At 38.6% G+C, this 17,786-nt stretch overlaps 1 protein-coding gene across 1 annotated transcript in view; it reads right to left on the reverse strand.

Annotated features, from left to right (window-relative positions):
- Nucleotides 1-1,304: 1,304 nt before the first annotated feature.
- LOC123771636 (uncharacterized) overlaps nt 1,305-17,786 on the reverse strand; it is a 67,321-nt gene continuing 50,839 nt past the window's right edge. The window contains exons 3-10 of the mRNA XM_069324396.1: nt 15,554-15,840; nt 14,910-15,155; nt 12,343-13,281; nt 10,207-10,403; nt 8,663-8,869; nt 5,197-5,422; nt 4,064-4,244; nt 1,305-1,537 (exon numbers count right to left, since the gene is read on the reverse strand). Coding sequence (XP_069180497.1) covers nt 1,425-1,537; nt 4,064-4,244; nt 5,197-5,422; nt 8,663-8,869; nt 10,207-10,403; nt 12,343-13,281; nt 14,910-15,155; nt 15,554-15,840 — 2,396 coding nt within the window. The 3' untranslated portion in view covers nt 1,305-1,424. The remainder of the gene's footprint in view (nt 1,538-4,063; nt 4,245-5,196; nt 5,423-8,662; nt 8,870-10,206; nt 10,404-12,342; nt 13,282-14,909; nt 15,156-15,553; nt 15,841-17,786) is intronic.

Genomic DNA, 17,786 nt, shown 5'->3' on the forward strand with positions numbered 1-17,786 from the left:
CCCCACTCCGTCTCTTGCCTGCATCCCTCGCTTTCTTTATTGTGGTGATGCTTTGCATTCGCCTTCTGTTCTCCTCATTATTCCCATCCTGCGTCTCTTTCCTCTTGTTTGTTTCTTTTGCCTTTATCCTTGCCCACATGGACGGCATCGTGATCGTTGATGTGCCACTGTGCATTGTAGCATACGCATCTTTCTACATTACCACTCGTGCAGTCATTGGGAGGATACACCTTCATGCAAACTGCATGTATTGAGAAGAAGAGAAATAGTAAGTGGTAAAGTTTCTGGCTAAGTTTCGTACTGTCCACACAAAATTAACTCGTGGACAGCTAATGGAAAAAAAAAAAAAAGAGACTTGCACTGTACTGTACTGTACTGTACGCTTCCGCTACACATAAGGGGCATAACTGGCCGACCCCTCACAGTGTTCAAGAGAGAACTGGATAAGCACCTCCAAAGGATACCTGATCAACCAGGCTGTGACTCATACGTCAGGCTGCGAGCAGCCGCGTCCAACAGGCTGGTTGATCAGTCCAGCAACCAGGAGGCCTGGTCGACGACCGGGCCACGGGGACGCTAAGCCCCGGAAGCTCCTCAAGGTAACCTCAAGGTAGGTACTGTAAGAACTGTAGTCCATGAGCAATCACTCGCCTCCGTGTAGAATGTCTTTGTTTTTCAGAATCGGAAACTGCTTTCCACACTTTTCCTTTGACTCTTGTTTCTAGATAAAAAATCTCATTTTGTCTTTATTTTCTCATACTGTCATCCTAAATGAATGAATGAATGATGTAAGTGTTTTATAACCATCTTGGCATAGTGCTTTCTTTTAACAATTCCTTAATTACTTTATACATTCCACTGTACATATTGATAAATCAATTGTGTGAAATATTACAATATTGTATGTAAATTTTATTAATTTTATTTATCCACATCATAATTTGACAGGTACTTGTAATAGTCCTCTAATACATATTTTTTAAGATTTATCATTAAATGTTAATCAATATTGTCTAAGATATCAGATGAGAAGTGCCTTATTGCAGGATATCATGTGGTCTTTTTGGATAAACATATAAAAATATTGGTTTATTATTGATTAAATCTATTGAAGAGGCTGACTTTTGCCAAGTGGGTTGACTTACACAATGGCATGAGTTGTTTAATGTTTCAATTTTCTTTTGCCAAGGAATGTTTTATTGTTACAAAGCATGAAAATGTATTTAAGTACATTTTCCTACAAAAAATTAGTAAAATTAAGTTATAAATAAATGATTTTATTAATGATGGGATAAAACAAAATCCTTGAGAATGCAATTTAATGTATTGTACATCATTAAATCTTCATATTAATGAAGCCAGCATGAATATTTGTCAAGGTGTGACTATGACATAACTACAGTACTAGCAATTGAATGAATTTTCTATAAAATTGGATCTGTACCATTCCAATTTACTGAAGCGGTTTTCCACTTGGTTCTGATACAATGCTCCAGCGGAGGGATAATGGTCAAATCATTCTCATCACCATTCAGATCTGGAAAAACAAATACGGGCTGTTAGAACCTGATAATATAGTTAAGAGAAGTTGAAAGCGTGAAAGGTTTGTGTACTCACCTAGTTGTGCCTGCGGGGGTTGAGCTCTGGCTCTTTGGTCCTGCCTCGCAACCGTCAATCAACTGATGTACAGATTCCTGAGCCTACTGGGCTCTATCATATCTACATTTGAAACTGTGTATGAAGTCAGCCTCCACCACATCACTTCCTAGTGCATTCCATTTACTAACTACTCTGACACTGAAAAAGTTCTTTCCAATGTCTCTGTGGCTCATTTGGGTACTCAGCTTCCACCTGTGTCCCCTTGTGCGTGTACCACCCGTGTTAAATAATCCATCCTTGTCTACCCTGTCAATTCTCCTGAGAATTTTGTATGTGGTGATCATGTCTCCCCGAGCTCTTCTGTTTTCCAGCGATGTGAGGTGCAGTTCACTGTGTCGTGATACTGCTTTGCTCCACTAATAGTTACTCACCTCATAGAATGTCCTAATTTTCTGGACGATTAAAAATTTTGCTTTCCCAATGCTCCTTTGAGTCATTTGTCCCCCCGATGAATTTTTATGTGAATCTACCTCCTTTGCTGTGCTTATCCTACTTGCTCTCATATTTGCATCTTGAATGATATGTAGAAGCTCTTGATTATTCTACTGTATTACAAGGTAACCAAAACAACATGGTAAATGCTCAATAATATAGCTACCTGTGAAGTTTATCAACATTTGGTTTGTTCCATGGGCCAATCTCCTCACCCAGTAGTACAGATATCTACATTTCTAGGAGGGGACCCCTTAGTAGCTCTGCAAGCTTAGCTAAACACGCCAGGTTTCAAAAACCCATCTTACCTGAGTTCACGTAAAGGCCATCATTTCTTTATTGGCCTCGATGGGAACAGGAAGCTGGTAGCACGTCCAAAAAAAAAAAAAATAAGAGCCCCTATATTTCCTGATGATTTTTTCCAGCTGGATTTTGAATTGCATTATTATCTTGGCATTTATAGCTTTGGCATGTAGGTGGTTTTGTGAGTTTATAACCTTATGTGTGAAAAACAAATTTTCTGTCTACATTGTGGCTTGTTGAGTTTGAAGTCATCGTTCCTAGTACAGTATGTGGCACACCTGACCTTTTAAAGAAGTGGCCTGGATTAACATCCTTCTGACTGTTCAGTATTGTAAAAGTTTTGATGAGATCAGCCCTGTCATTTGTGGTTAGAAGTGTTAGCTGTGTGGCCCTCAACCATTTTTAGTGTCAACATAGTTCCGGGATGATTTTTGTTGCCTAATGTTGAACTTTCTGCCCAGCAGATATGTCCTCCTGAAGATGAGGTCATTATGCTTGGGTACAGTAGCCCAGATGGTGGTGTACTGGAGATGTGCACAGTTGAATAACCACCATCTTTTTCTCACTCTATAGAGTGGAGCTTGGGGATCCGAGTTCGACCCAAACCCAAGAAAAAATTCACCAGAAAGCATAAGTGCAACAAAATATGCAACTGCTTGAATGAAAGTAGACATCCTTAGGTGAACAGGGTAAACAATCATTGCTACAGAGTAAATACCTGAATGATTATGCACCTGACTGCCACTAGATGGCAGCCCAGGTCACCTGGGATCTTCTCAGTCAGCCTGCCCCCTTACTCTTCTGCCTGGTGCTGTAAACTCAACACCTGTTGTCTCTACAGGGCCTGTCCACAGCGGCTCACTTTCAGCTAGGGGTTTCCTGATTTGTTTATTTCAATTTTTGTGTTTATTTCACACAAAAGTGCATTTACCTTAGCAACCCATTTTGCTTTGGCCATTTATTTTCCCTGAGGCCTTCTTGAATTTCCCTATACCCCACCAGAGATACTGGTCTCAGGGGTTGTGGGCTTTTTCCTCTATTGAGTTTAATCATCTTGAGTCATTTCACTTCCAGCCAGTGCAAGAAACTTATTCTCCCCTACAGGCCTTTTGATTAGAAAAGAAAACCTTTGAACTGTGCGCATCAAAAAACCTGTTTATCGTGCTTGGCCCTTCTCCTGGCTTATATAAGAGGTCTTGTACTTTAGTTGAGGGCATGCTTAGGTCACATAAGTGATATTTTTAACCCATTTGGTTGTTGGGCTTTGCACTGGCAACTCTTAGATTCAGTGAGCAGGTTAGTGGAGACCCTAGGTGGCCTAGGCTGCCATCTGGTGGTGGAAGGTTATTTCATGGTTTTGGTATTTTTCTCATGTTAATGATCGTTTGCTCGACGCCTACTTTCCTAAGCTTTCTGATGGGTTTTTCTTGGTTTTGGGTCAATCTCTTAATTCTAAGCTCCCCTTTCCTTGTGGAATGAGTCAAATTCTGATATTGGATTACTGTATGTTAGGAAGCTACCGCAGGCGTACATGAAAGGGATGTTGCATTATTTTCAGCCCATGATTTATCCCATCTTAGCCCTTGGATGGGAATACTGCCTTATTAAATAACATTAGATATACTGATAACTCTAGGTTTATCAAGGAAGTACTACTGTAGAGACTTACCAATAGTAAGTCTTATCTCATCTTCTTGAAGTGCAAGCCCATCATAGTAATAGATGTCAAACTTGGAAACTGAAGGCGTGTCTGACGTCACAGATGTATCGCGGCTAAATAAGCAGCTGTAGTGACTCTCACAACATACCACCCATATTGGATATTGTGGACTCTTCAAGAAATTACCAACCTGTGGGAAAAAGCATCTGTATTTTAGCTCTAAATATCTATAATGCTATATGAAAGTTGATACGACTCAACTAGGAAAAAATTATCTCCTAAACATTCAGGTAAATAGCATGATTACACAGTAGGGCTCACTATTTGTGTACCCTCCTTAACCACTCAACTGTGCATCACAATCAGGAGATGGCTGACCAGTTGTGCATTGTGGATGATCACATTCACAGTTGTATTTAGGTACAGGGAATGACTTAAAACTTTCACGTGATAAATATGATATTCATATGCTGCCTCAGGCATTTAGTAAACATCAGCCATCTTGTATTTAAACATCAGCTATCTTAAAGGGTATTTAAGCCGTGTGTTATTGTTCTAGTTGCTTTTGCTTCTTCAATGACCTCTGTGGGCTGTTGGCCATATTGCAAATTGGTGACATTGCACATAGAGATGACCAGGAAAAAGTGAAGTTTGGCCATGCTGAGTACAAGTGAAAATAATGCATTATTCTTTAAATAGGTGCTATATGTATTGTTAAGTTAAATGCTGTGTAAACATGCACTGTAACCTATAGCTCTCACTGCTTCAGTTCCTAATTTCTAAATCTGTTACAAGCAAACCACAGTTAATCATTTTAAAAGGAATATTGAGGTGTCATCAAAAGGTACCCGAATCACCAGTTTGTGACTGCTACATTGAATTACAAGCAGCAACAGTCTTAGTTATCAATCATACTCTCACAAGGTAAAACAGTCTTAGTTATCAATCATACTCTCACAAGGTAAGCCTAACTCTCAAAAAATTGAGAGCTCCTCTATACTGTACTTTTAGTCGAAGTATAGAGGAGCTCTCAATTTCTTTTTAATGTAGCCTATATTTTTTATTTTTAAAGATATTCTTGAAAGTTGAACATATTTTAGCAATTTTTATCAAATATACTTACCCAAAGTTATTGAACCTACCTTGAAACAATCATAATGTTCAAAAAGTGATAAGAGACCAATTTCTGATTTATGAGTGATGCCATGAAGTACAACTGACTCGCTAGCTGTATTTCCTAATATCTGATCTCCGTCAAAAGTATTGGTGAAAGCTTTTCCAGTCAGAAGGAGATTTACTATTTCTTGGGAAGAGTATCCATGTGCATTTATAAGATGTCCTCCATCAGAGTCCATATCAGCTTGAATGCTAAAAAGGAAATTACATATATGTACATTATATTTATATTATAATATAAGGACTAATACAAATACAAAAACCTTGATTCAATGAACCTCAATTCGGCAACTCTCCAGCTGGAACACAGTTTCCAGGCCAGATTTACTCATCTGATTCCACGAATTCTTGTTCGTTGAAGCAAGGGATGTGCAGATTTGATTAGGATGTTGGACAGTTCACAGACTGGTGGAAAACTTGTGCATCATTTCATAGGTTTCATTTCATAGATTTTTCATAGGTTTTTCATAGGTTTCATTTCATACAGGATGGTAACTCTGTTGATGTGGTTCCAATCATGTTTTTAATGATTTTTGTAGATTAGCGCAACATTAGTAGAATGAGTTATGGCCTTGGGAAAGCCATTCACCACATTTAAAACCAAATTTTGTGGTTCGTTTTCATTTTGAGATTACCAGATTTTTGTTCAGAAATATGAGCCTGTTTCTCTGAAAATGAGGTTTTGGGGCAAGGGCGTGGGAAATATGCTAGATGTGGTTAAAATCTCTACAAATAGATTCTCTTGGTAGCTGCCCTTTATATGATGGGTTGAAATTAAAAATTTGCTCACTTAGATCAGCCCAAAGAGCATGGGAAACATTTGGGTATGAATGGTAACTCTGTTAATATGGCTCCCATTACGTTTTTAATAATTTTCATAGATGAGCAAAACATTAAAAAAAAGGGCCTAGGGGAAGCCATTGGACACACTTAAAACCAAATTTTATAGTTCATTCTTATTTTGAGATTCCCCACATTCATAAATATGGGCCTCCTGGAGCCATCTCTGGTTGCAATGAATTGGGATTGGTTCCATATAGTTTATTGAATTGAGGTTACACTGCACATTTGAAAGAAATTTGAATTATTAAATATGACCCAAACCTGTGACCTTCCCACTATGTTGACCAACCCACACACTAAAAAATGAAGAGACGACAACGTTTCGGTCCATCCTGGACCATTATCAAGTTGATTGTGATAATGATTGTGACCATTATCACAATCGACATGATAATGGGTCAGGATGGCTCGAAACGTCGTCGTTCTTCATTTTCTAGTGTGGGGTTTGGTCAACTTTTTCAGCCATGTTATTGTGATTCTTCATCTTCCTACTATCACTGAAATAGAAAGTGGGGAATGTCTTTGGTTCTCTTATGTGCATACAGGCCACACAAGAACTCATGGGCACTCAGTGGAACATAGACCTGCACCTTATTGTCAGAACTATATTGTTCTGTGAGCAGGCTCTCACTGCCAGAATATCCTGATTTTCGAGATGACCTTTGCATGTTGCTTTCCTAGTGGTTTTTTGAGCTTATGTCTCTCGATTTTCAATCGTTGGTGACTTTGACTTCTTTGACATTTCTCATTGTATGTATTTCTTTTGTTGTACTGACATCATGAGTAATATCAAAGAACTCTTAAATTATGCTGTAATACTGACAGCATTATATAGCCTTCCTGGCCTAATGCTTTCATCTGATAATTACTTAAAAATACATTTGATAAAATCTGTTCACTGAGAAGAATTGTATCATACAGTAATTCCAAAGAGAAAAGGTATGTCATGGAATGAGTCATTACTCGGAAGCAAATAGGAACATTACCTTACCAAAAGACTACTTGTATTTAACAAATTTACTCTCATAATTTTTCAGCATATTTCAAACAACAGTTGATAGTGGAAAGGACTGCAACTTTCTTTACTTTATCTTTGACACTGTGCCTCATGAAAAACATTTGAAAGATAGAAGTGCATAGCACTGGGCAGATTGTCCTAAGTTCGATAATGGCAAAATGATTATTTAAAAGAAAGAGAGGTTTAACATAAATGGGGAAACTGTTGTAAGTGGCATGCCCAAAGGCTCTGTCCTGGGATCTCTGTTGTTTACTATGCTATATATAACTGGAGGGTTTACAGAAAATTAAACCTCAAATAAACCACCAAAGAAATACCAGAAACAGCTACATGGGACAAGGGATTCACTCAAACGAGCTTGAAACTCATTAGTACCAATTACCACCACCAGGTGGCCTGATCCCAGCTCTCAGCTGGCTCCCCCACATCAATTCTGGACCTCATGAACATATCCACAATGAACTGAAGAACCTGGAGGGTAGGGGAGGCAAGGAATGTAATGACATTACAATTTTTGGAGGAAATTGGCATTTCAGGTTGTCTAATATCTCTACATGTTGGTATAAAAATATTAGCTGCTTTTTTTTATATATCTCTGATTCATTTGTCTCTGTTTCCATCTATGCTCTCTTCTTTCTGTAGATTCAAGCTTTGAACAATGATGCTCTTTCTACAGAGTCAATTTACATTAAAATGAAAATAACATTTCATTCACTTGGGCACTAGGAGCCTCCAACCATCAACCCCAGGCATTGGAAACAGTGGAAATGCAAGCCAAGTTTTAAGAAAGAGAGCCCTGCCTCACAGTTGGATTGAAATACAAAGCATGGAATGTGGGTGGTATAAAAGATTGTAATATCTAGGGATCGCCAATATCTCTTGACAGAAGTTTGAAGCACAGAGAGAGAGAGAGAGAGAGACACACACACAGAGAGAGACAGAGACAGAGAGACACACACACACACACACACACACACACACACACACACACACACACACACACACACACACACACACACACACACACATACTTATCAGAAATTATGTGCCTCTGAGGGTGCAACCAGGTAGGTGAATAAAGGGGAGGGCTAACTTGGACCCCTGGGTGACCTAGTGTGCCACCTTGTGAAGGTGAGACATAACATGGTTAGTGTTTACACAGTGGCAATGATCACTGTGTTTACACAGTGGCAATGATCACTGTGTTTACACAGTGGCAATGATCACTGTGTTTACACAGTGGCAATGATCACTGTGTTTACACAGTGGCAATGATCGTTTGCCTTCTTACCTGAGGGGTACCTAATTTTGTTCAAGTTGTGGCTTGTTTGTTTCACTTTTACTTTCTTGTGAGGGTTTTTTTCCTCTATTTTTAGAAAGATTTCTGAACCCAAAGCTCCCTTTGCCTCATAGCGGCAGATTCTGGTACTGGTTCCCAGTGGGCAATGGTTGGTCTCAGAGGCCTGGTGCATCTCCCTAAGGTTTAGCAGGGCCAGCTTGGGGGAACTACTGAGAAGTCCCAAAAATACTCTTAAACAACTAACTGATTACAAAAAGTCTCCAAAACTTACTTTTCCATTCCTCTGGTAAATATAAGAGAGTACAGGAGAATGACACAGCCTGAACTGTTCTCTGAGGTAAAAGCAGAGATGTGCCGAGTGACGGCATCATACAGGTCTCTCAGCTCTACAAACTCATGCAAAGTAAGATTCTCTGTCATTCCATCCTGACTGTAGCGACCAATGCCATGCTCCGTAAAATGAGCAAAAGAACCAGGCCTGCAGATTTAAAAAAAATTGTTATTATTATAATGTAACAAAGGTACTTTAAAGTATATCTACATGTCATATAGTATACCAATATCTGTCTTCTTGTCTGTCCAAAACTGGAAGCCAAAAGCTTGGGGCTATCATTACCCAAATTTGTAGGGGAAATGGTCTGGGGTACGGGATGAACATAGGCTGGTCAAGGCCGCCAGAATTCAAATGGGAACAGCATGCCAGGGGTAACATTCATAACACATAATGATTTTTGGCACTGCCCACTGGCTATATAGCTAAACATTTTGAAAGCAAACATTTCAAAATAATCTTCTTTTCTTATAGTAATATATGTCATTTTTTACTGATCTCAGGGAAAATTAACAAAGTTCTTGCTAGCTATAATTTTCCCATAGTCACATAAAACAAATGATCCTTGTGCAGTGTCAAAGGTTTGTCATGCTCTGCCTCTTTCTTAATGGTAATGGGGTCACTATTTTATTGTTTAAATATTTCACACGACAATAATAGGACTGAAAATATTTCACTACTATTTCTGTAGTAATAGTAGTAAATAGTACCTAGTGAAACATTTCACTAAGCTCCTCCAACCGGCAACCACCCAGATGGCAAGAGTAAAAATTTTAATTAATTTTTTTTATAAGAGAGACAGAGACAGATGGAGAGAGACAGACAAATATGCAGACAGACAAACAGAGATGAACAGATAGATGGGTAGATAGATTGAGAGATAGATAGATAGATATGGATACAGATGGACAGACAGATAGATGGATGGCTGGATGGACATATGTATAGACAGATGAATGGAGGGAAAGATAAATGGTAGAAAGACAGATAGATAGATATATGATTAAATGGATAGATATATAAATAGATGGATGGATAGCTGTATAGATAGATGGATAAATGGTGTAACTGATAGACGGATGAATGAATAGCTGGAGAGAAATGGATAGATGATACATAGATGGATAGATAGATGTCTTACCTTAATGTTTATTCTTGCTATTAATACTGTCATTGCCTCCCTTACATTTAGTGATTTGAAGACCCTATTTGTTGATGATTTAAGCAATTATTGTTATGAGATTGACTTCCCTCAGCTGCACTCATCAAACAGCAAGAAGTAATGTCGCCTACCTAGAATTTCTAATAAATGGTTATCAGAGAAAATGCTTATAACCAGTTATAATAGTATATTATAGGAACTAATAATTAGACTGGCAGCTAGAGCAAAAAGCAAATACACTCTTCAGTCAAAATGATTCTAAGGTAGGAGAGTGAAAGGCCTACAATGTGTTCACAGGATGGAATATCATTAGTTAACTTACATTGCCAGCACTGCTCTCTGTTCCTGGCCAGCTTTCCAGAGAATCTCGGTAATTGCTACTCCTAAGGCCCACAACCACTCCCTCTGTGATGGTCGTAGAGGACTTATAGGGCTCGTGTTGGGAGCCACACTTGTACCAAAAATTAAGCACTTCATTATATATGCCTGGACACATGCCAACACACCACATGGTCCACCCTGCAAGCAAGAACATACCTTCAGTAACTTACTCATGATGTAAGCTTATCAGCTGCAAGTACTATTTCTAAGTAAGTCATTCCTTAACAGTTTCCATTATTTTATATCTATATTAGTTGCTTATTTGTTAACAGTAGATATCTTAATTCCTTATCCAGCGTGTCATATGTAACTTAAGACATTACTTTAGTAGTACAATAATTTCAAATATATATTTAACCCTTAGACAGCAGCTATGGAGAAATGGTCATACAGTACCTGCCTATGCAAAAAAAATAAAAATGTAAGAAAAACACAAAAATGAGTGAATATTTATCATTTCCCTGGACGGAGGCACTCTCGAAGGGTGTGTGTGTGTTGGGTGTATATGGCGCCTGTCAACACCCCGTGCCAGACTCTGCTGATGCTTCCTTTGTAATCCTTGGGTGTTTCCATGAGTGTTTATCACTTTCTCTTCATTTACTCTTTTTACAAGAGTAAATGTGTTGAATAACTTGATCACATAATACAATTGTTTCAATAACATGTTTCAACTGATGATTAGTTTACCTGGTATGACTCCATTACAACCATAGAGAGTAGTGAAAAAGATATGAACATTATGGTGTTGGGCGCTGAGCAATGACATATGGCCAAATTAGCCGAATATGGGTGAAAGTAGACTGAAAAAAAGGCGTAAGCCACCAATGCGGCACCCACATTGTGTGCTAACAGAGTGGTAGATGGTTGGAACAAGTTAGGCGAGAAAGTGTTGGAGGTCAAAACTGTCAGTAGTTTCAAAGCGTTATACAACAAAGAGTACTGGGAAGACGGGACACCACAAGCATAGCTCTCATCCTGTAACTACACTTAGGTAATTATACTTACGTAATTACATATGACGACAGACTCCTCCTAGTACAAGTTATCATGAAATAGTCGCAGGATTTTTTCACGAGTCAAAGTAAACTCCATTACATCCACAGAGCTATTATATAGCACTGGTGGGTCCCAGTAGTACAATTGGGTTGGTTCTCAACTCACAATCAAGAATTCTGGGTTCGAATCACGGGCAGGACAGAAGTGGTTGGGCCCATTTCCTATCACCTAATGCATTTGTTCACCTAGCAGTAAGTAGGTACTCAGAAGATAGCTTGTTGTGGGGTTGCATCCTGGGCGGGGTTGGTAATTTGACCTAGGAGGGGACCTTGATATAAGCGTAAAGTGTATGAATACACTCTGGCTGCCTATCCCCCAACAGTGTAATATAATTATTATATCCATATTTGCATCATACATGTTAAACCCAGACAGTAATTATTTAAATCTTCATATGACGATGACCGGGCAGCCGAGCGGACAGCACGCTGAACTTGTGATCCTGTGGTCCTGGGTTCAATCCCAGGCGCCGGCGAGAAACAATGGGCAGAGTTTCTTTCACCCTATGCCCCTGTTACCTAGCAGTAAAATAGGTACCTGGGTGTTAGTCAGCTGTCACGGGCTGCTTCCTGGGGGTGGAGGCCTGGTCGAGGACCGGGCCGTGGGGACACTAAAAAGCCCCGAAATCATCTCAAGATAACCTCAAGAATGACCCCATTCCCCTAGTAATATTCATGATAATCACATTCACCTAGTACATTTAACCATATAATGGTAGCAACATTTTTTCGTGGGTCAAGGTAAACTCCAATACATCCACATAGCTATTATATCCATATTTGCATCATACATGTAAAACCTAGACAAACAATGTTAAAATCGTCATATGACGATAACAGCATTACCCCATAAATCAATGAATGACGATAAATGCTGTCTAAGGGTTAAAGCAATAGATCATAAACGTCAAGATTAATTTCACAGTACAGTACTACAACATATTCATCCATGCAAATAATAAATGCAAATTGACTCTATGGTAGATTAATTAAAATTTCATAAAATAATATACTGTATTTACCTTCTTTTGAATAAGTCCATATGATAAATTTGGATTGGAATTTTGTTTAAAGTTTTGAGACAACCATTCAGTTGGGAGAGGCTGCGCAGGACTTCCAGTAAGGATACTTCTTAGGTGGCTAGCTTCGTCCAAGGTGATGGGTCTTCCTGATGATTCCTTGCATATATTTTCTGGTCCTAAAACAAGCCCTGCAACTTTGTTATCAATATCATCAATATCTTTCAACATCATCTCTCCATCATCGTCATCATCACTTAAATGAGTCTTAGAAAGTCTGTGACTTCTCTTTCTTCTAGATTTTGTATTAAGTTTATACGTTTCTCTCCCCTTATCTTGGTGTCCCGAATCAATAGCTCTTTTGTTTCTCCTTTTCTTATGTTTTCGCTTACTGGTGCTTCCTCCATCACCTGCAGCTCCTGAAGCATCCATGAAGCCCTGCAGGTTGAGGATTTGTATATCTTCACGGGAATTTGGAATTAATTTTTGCAGGTTCTTTCTTTTTGCGGTAATATAACCTTGTTCAGCAATGAGATATCTGTCACCTTCCGGACTAGCTTCGCCCATACTTAATCTAGAGCTTGTATTGGACTCCAAACTTGCATAATTACCATCTAAGAGACTTTGTTTAGAGCCCCTCAGACTCTGTCTCCTCATAGATTGGGCCATTATGTCACCAAATCTAGCGGCATTTAGATAATCCCCATGTGGTCTCAAACCAATCCCCACCAAACCCGCTTGTAGAGCACGGACTTGGCTACTAATATCAGCCCCACTCCTTTTTACTACAAGATTTCCAAGCACATCACTGTTATTATCATTCTCCACACTTTCAGTGGATGGAAATTCAATATCTTGAGATTCGTGGTCTCCAAGTATGGATTCACTACGTTGTTTGGTAAGAGTCATTCTCCGGTTGGCACTCCTGGAATGTGATTCCTCCTGAAAAATTAAAAAGCAGCTAAGTTCACTAGATACTGTATTAATGAAACTAGTGATAACATTATATTGTAATCTGAATCTTAAATTCAAATACCTGTACAGTACTAGTCAAATAAGTTAACTGATCTTATGTTCTCATCTGAAGGTACATTCAATATTGAGTGACTAGTAAAAAATTGAGCTAAATTTACACATCCATAAAATACATTTACATAAATACTGTACATAGATAAAATAATTTATACATAGATAAAATATATTTTTAGGGTCATGTGTTGGAAACAAATACTGTACAGTAGTTACTCAACTCCAAATGTTTATAGAGACCATCCTTGAGAGACCATGTAAAATAAGCATTATGTACTGTACTATTTACATTTCATCAGGACAAGTTAAATTTACTTTACAATATTATGCAAAAATTACAAAAATAAAAATGATGCATGAACATTTTCACATACATTTAAATTACACCAAATGATGTTGAAAAACACATTAATAATAATAGCACATTATATGATGCAAAGGGAATATGGGTTTCAAATTTCCTGCCAATAAACTGAAATATTGCTAAGACAAACAATGAAGTCTTAAAAAAATAGAAAATAACTAACAACAGTCTGAGCCAGTCAGGAAAAACTATAATACTTCAGCAACAGTCTGAGCTAGTCAGCCAAAAACATATTTCAGCAAGTGTTTTTGTGATCCAGCAAAGGCCTCTGTTGCAAGAACGGGGAGAGTTTCCTGGGAACAAGCAAACCTTTATGTCGGTACCGTAAAATGCTCACAGTACAGTATTAATTAACAGTTTCGCAAATGTTCGATTTGGAACAAAAGTTCTAGTCAAATTTTTCTATGTACAATTTTTATATTGTAAACACTTTACAAGGTGTACATTTAATGGGGAAACATGTTAACATGATAATACTAATATAATTAGAGGCTCCCCTTGCCTCTCTAGAGGGAGCCAGGTTCTGGCTCGTGGTCCCCGGTAGGCCCATATGAACTCCATACACATGACTGATGTCAAAGTCTGACATTAGCATATCAGCCTATTAAGCTCCGGGGAGCTGTAGGGGCTCCCCCCAGAAATGAAAAATAAATCGACAAAGTTATTCCCATGCTGCACCTCACATAATTTTTACCCAAAGAATGCAACTTTTCTGGGCCATTACCACAAGAGATCGAAACTTTTTACTAAGATTTTTTTGGCTACTGGATGCCACTTTACAATGTCAAATGGAAAGATAATTTTTTCAGAACAATTTTTTTGTGCACACCACAGAAGTGTCACATTTAACATGTGTGCAGTGCAGGGGTAAAGCAACGTTTGGTCTCAAGAGTCCTGGTTCACCTTCAGAGGCTAAGCTAGACCAGCACTTAGCTTAGTGAGCTACTGAGGAGGCCCTGCCAGTAAAGCATATCTAGTTTGTTATTGTATGGTACATTATTAGTTTATTAAGTTAGTCATATTACTAAATAAGTCATGGTACAGTATCCAAGATAGAGCTGAATTAAGTCACATGGACAGTAAAATAACTCTGTGAGAGGAGTTAATGGTCACATAGCTGGTTAGTGATATTGCTTTGATATTAGCCCCCATGCCAGAACTATTTTTAATGACATACCTCCTTGCTCATAACTGGTGCCATCATTCCACGTATATTCCTTGCACCTCTCAACTGGTCTCGTTGCGCGGCCACACTTGCTATATCGACATCAGCCTCACTATCAAACACGCTTCTGCCCTGAATATCGAAAGGAACCGAGCCATTGTGCACAATGGCATTCCTAAAAGTATGGCCATTTATGGAGCCATTTGAAATGTAACCATTGTTGTTTGACTTCAGAGGATTGATGGAATTATTTTGCAGCTGTAAAAAGGAAAAATAATGAATTGTGAAATTTCTAAAAAAACTATTTAGAATTCAATAACATGCAGAAGCAGCAATGATAATACAAATGATGAAATAAGATCATTGTATTGGACTGTACATTGTAATCATATAGTGCGTGTAATTACTTAAGTGGCTTCAAAAGCTTCAATAATACTCAACTAATAATATACTTGCTTGGAATTGGACACATTTCCTATGCTAACATATCTACACCGAGAGAAATTTGTCACGCCAAAACATGAGAATTTTTTGTATTTATCCTGTACAGTACTTCAACAGTACAGCAATTAAACATGAGATGATGTGCTGCCAATGTCCAAATGTTTGCACATACAGGTGTTACTGGAGTACAGTATTCCACAGATTAGTCTCACCTGGGTGTTAGAGCGGTAAGTCCGAAGCGGGCTGTCTAGAATTTGACTGGTGTTGAGGGTGGATCCGCGGGTGTTGAGCTGCAGCAGATCTGGTGACCTCTTGTCGCTCTCTCCGCTGCTGCCACTTCCTGCTCTGCCATGACGGAGGATACCTCCCGTAATCCCTCCATCGCGGGAGTTTTCTTGCAGCCACAGGAGATGCTGGGAGGTGAGTGTTGACTCCTGCGTGCTTGGGCGGGACAGTGTTCCCACTCCCAGGCGGGACGGGGCAGCCGAACCCACCTCTTCTGTGAAGGAGAAAATGTTGTGTTAAAACAGAAAACAAAAACCAACCGGTATAAATGGTAACAAAATAGAATATGAAACAATGGATATAGATTAAAGAATTTTAGATTTATATAGGACATAGGCAATGACAAATATTCAAAGATAGATTACAATTATGGAATCCCAAGGTCAAGGATGGTGACATTCTAGACTACCCACAAGCAGACTATCAAGAAATGAGAGAAATGTTGCAAAACACCTCCTGGGGGGAGCTAAATGGAGATGAAAGCATAGAAGTATTATGGGAAAACTTCAAAAAGGTCATCACTGAACTTGTTCAACAATATACTTGATTTTACCTGAGGAATACTAACACTCTAGTTGCCTCAACGAGGACAGGAAGCCGGTAGCTTGTCAAAGATCCCCCTATTTGTTCTGATGATTTTTTCTGGCTTGATTTTAAAAGTCAACAAAGTTTTGGCATTTATGGCTTCTTTCTTTCTTTTTTTCCCTTAAAGTCAAAGGAATAATTGATTTTTCCTAGGGTTTGATTAGCTTCTTTTACTGCCGCTCCCAATTGTTGTGCAACTTTCACAGAGTGATGGATCCTGACTCCAAGATCATTTTCTTCATCAATCTGTTGCAAGGTAAAGTTGATAATTTGGTAGTTGTGATGTGGGTTGTTATGCCGCACATGCAAGGTCTTGCATTTTTCGATATTAAGAAGCATTTGCCAGAATTCTGACCAATTGTGGAGCTCATGTAATTACCTAAGTGTAGTTACAGGATGAGAGCGGTCCATAGAATTACCCCAATCACCCAAATCAGGCCAAAACTACCCAAAACGTATTAGCATTACGTAAGTAATGAAGAAATATGGTATATTTACTTACTATAATGTTGGTGCTACACGTAGAACATGATCAAACATAGTTTTTCTCTGAAATAATCTAATTTCATAACGAAATGAGACGTAAATATGTGAGAGGTGACGCCATAGGAAGTCGACGGTCCAAGCGACAATTGTGTGGAGCGACTTATCCAAGAAATATGGTCGCCAGGAGAGTGTTTGCTGCCATATCAGCCTCCTGTACACAGTGATCCAGTCCTTTTCGTTCATTGAACACCGAACCCTACACGCCCTCTGATATATTGCTTAATTAACAAATATTCACAAATAAAGATTATATTTGTATATGTTATCAGAAAGGCAGATATAAAATAGTTTTTGTGAATCCATCACAGAGATTATACCTTATTAGAGAGGAAAAATATTCATACTTTAAACAAGGCTTCATGGCCGACGCTCTCCTTACCGATATGGGAACTATGACCTTCCGAAGATCAATGTTAATTTAATCTCGATATTGTAATAAACGAAGTTTTCTATGTCATCATAAAGACATAAATATAAGCTGCATGTTAATACTTTGGCATAAATATAACTGAATTGAAAGTTAAGATATATGCCTTTTTATAGTTACTTGATGGCTCGCTCAGGGAGTGTGAAGGCCTCCACACAAGCCAATCAATTTTATAATTACTTTGCATATATGCAAAGTAACGCCATAGGTCTTTATGTCAGAATAAAGCCATGTAGACGATAATGTAACTACATTTCAAGGAAAACATATCTTAATATAAATATTAAATGAATGTAAAGTTATGGTTAAATAAATAGCTAATACCACACAATCGCAGGTGTCTGGACACATGAATAGTCGCATTAGGTGAAAGGAAATGTACCCAACCATTTCCATTTACCCAACCAGTTTGTGCACCCTATACTCATCCTCTGTGCGGTAATTTATTGTGCATCCCATACTCATCTTGTTACCAGTAGTTTGTGCAACCCATACTCATCCTGTGACCCGTAATTTATTGTGCATCCCATACTCATCCTGTTACCGGTAGTTTGTGCAGCCCATACCCATCCTGTGACCTGTAATTTATTGTGCAACCCATA

This window comes from Procambarus clarkii, chromosome 14 (genome assembly GCF_040958095.1).
Source record: "Procambarus clarkii isolate CNS0578487 chromosome 14, FALCON_Pclarkii_2.0, whole genome shotgun sequence".
Taxonomy (NCBI): Eukaryota; Metazoa; Arthropoda; class Malacostraca; order Decapoda; family Cambaridae; genus Procambarus; species Procambarus clarkii.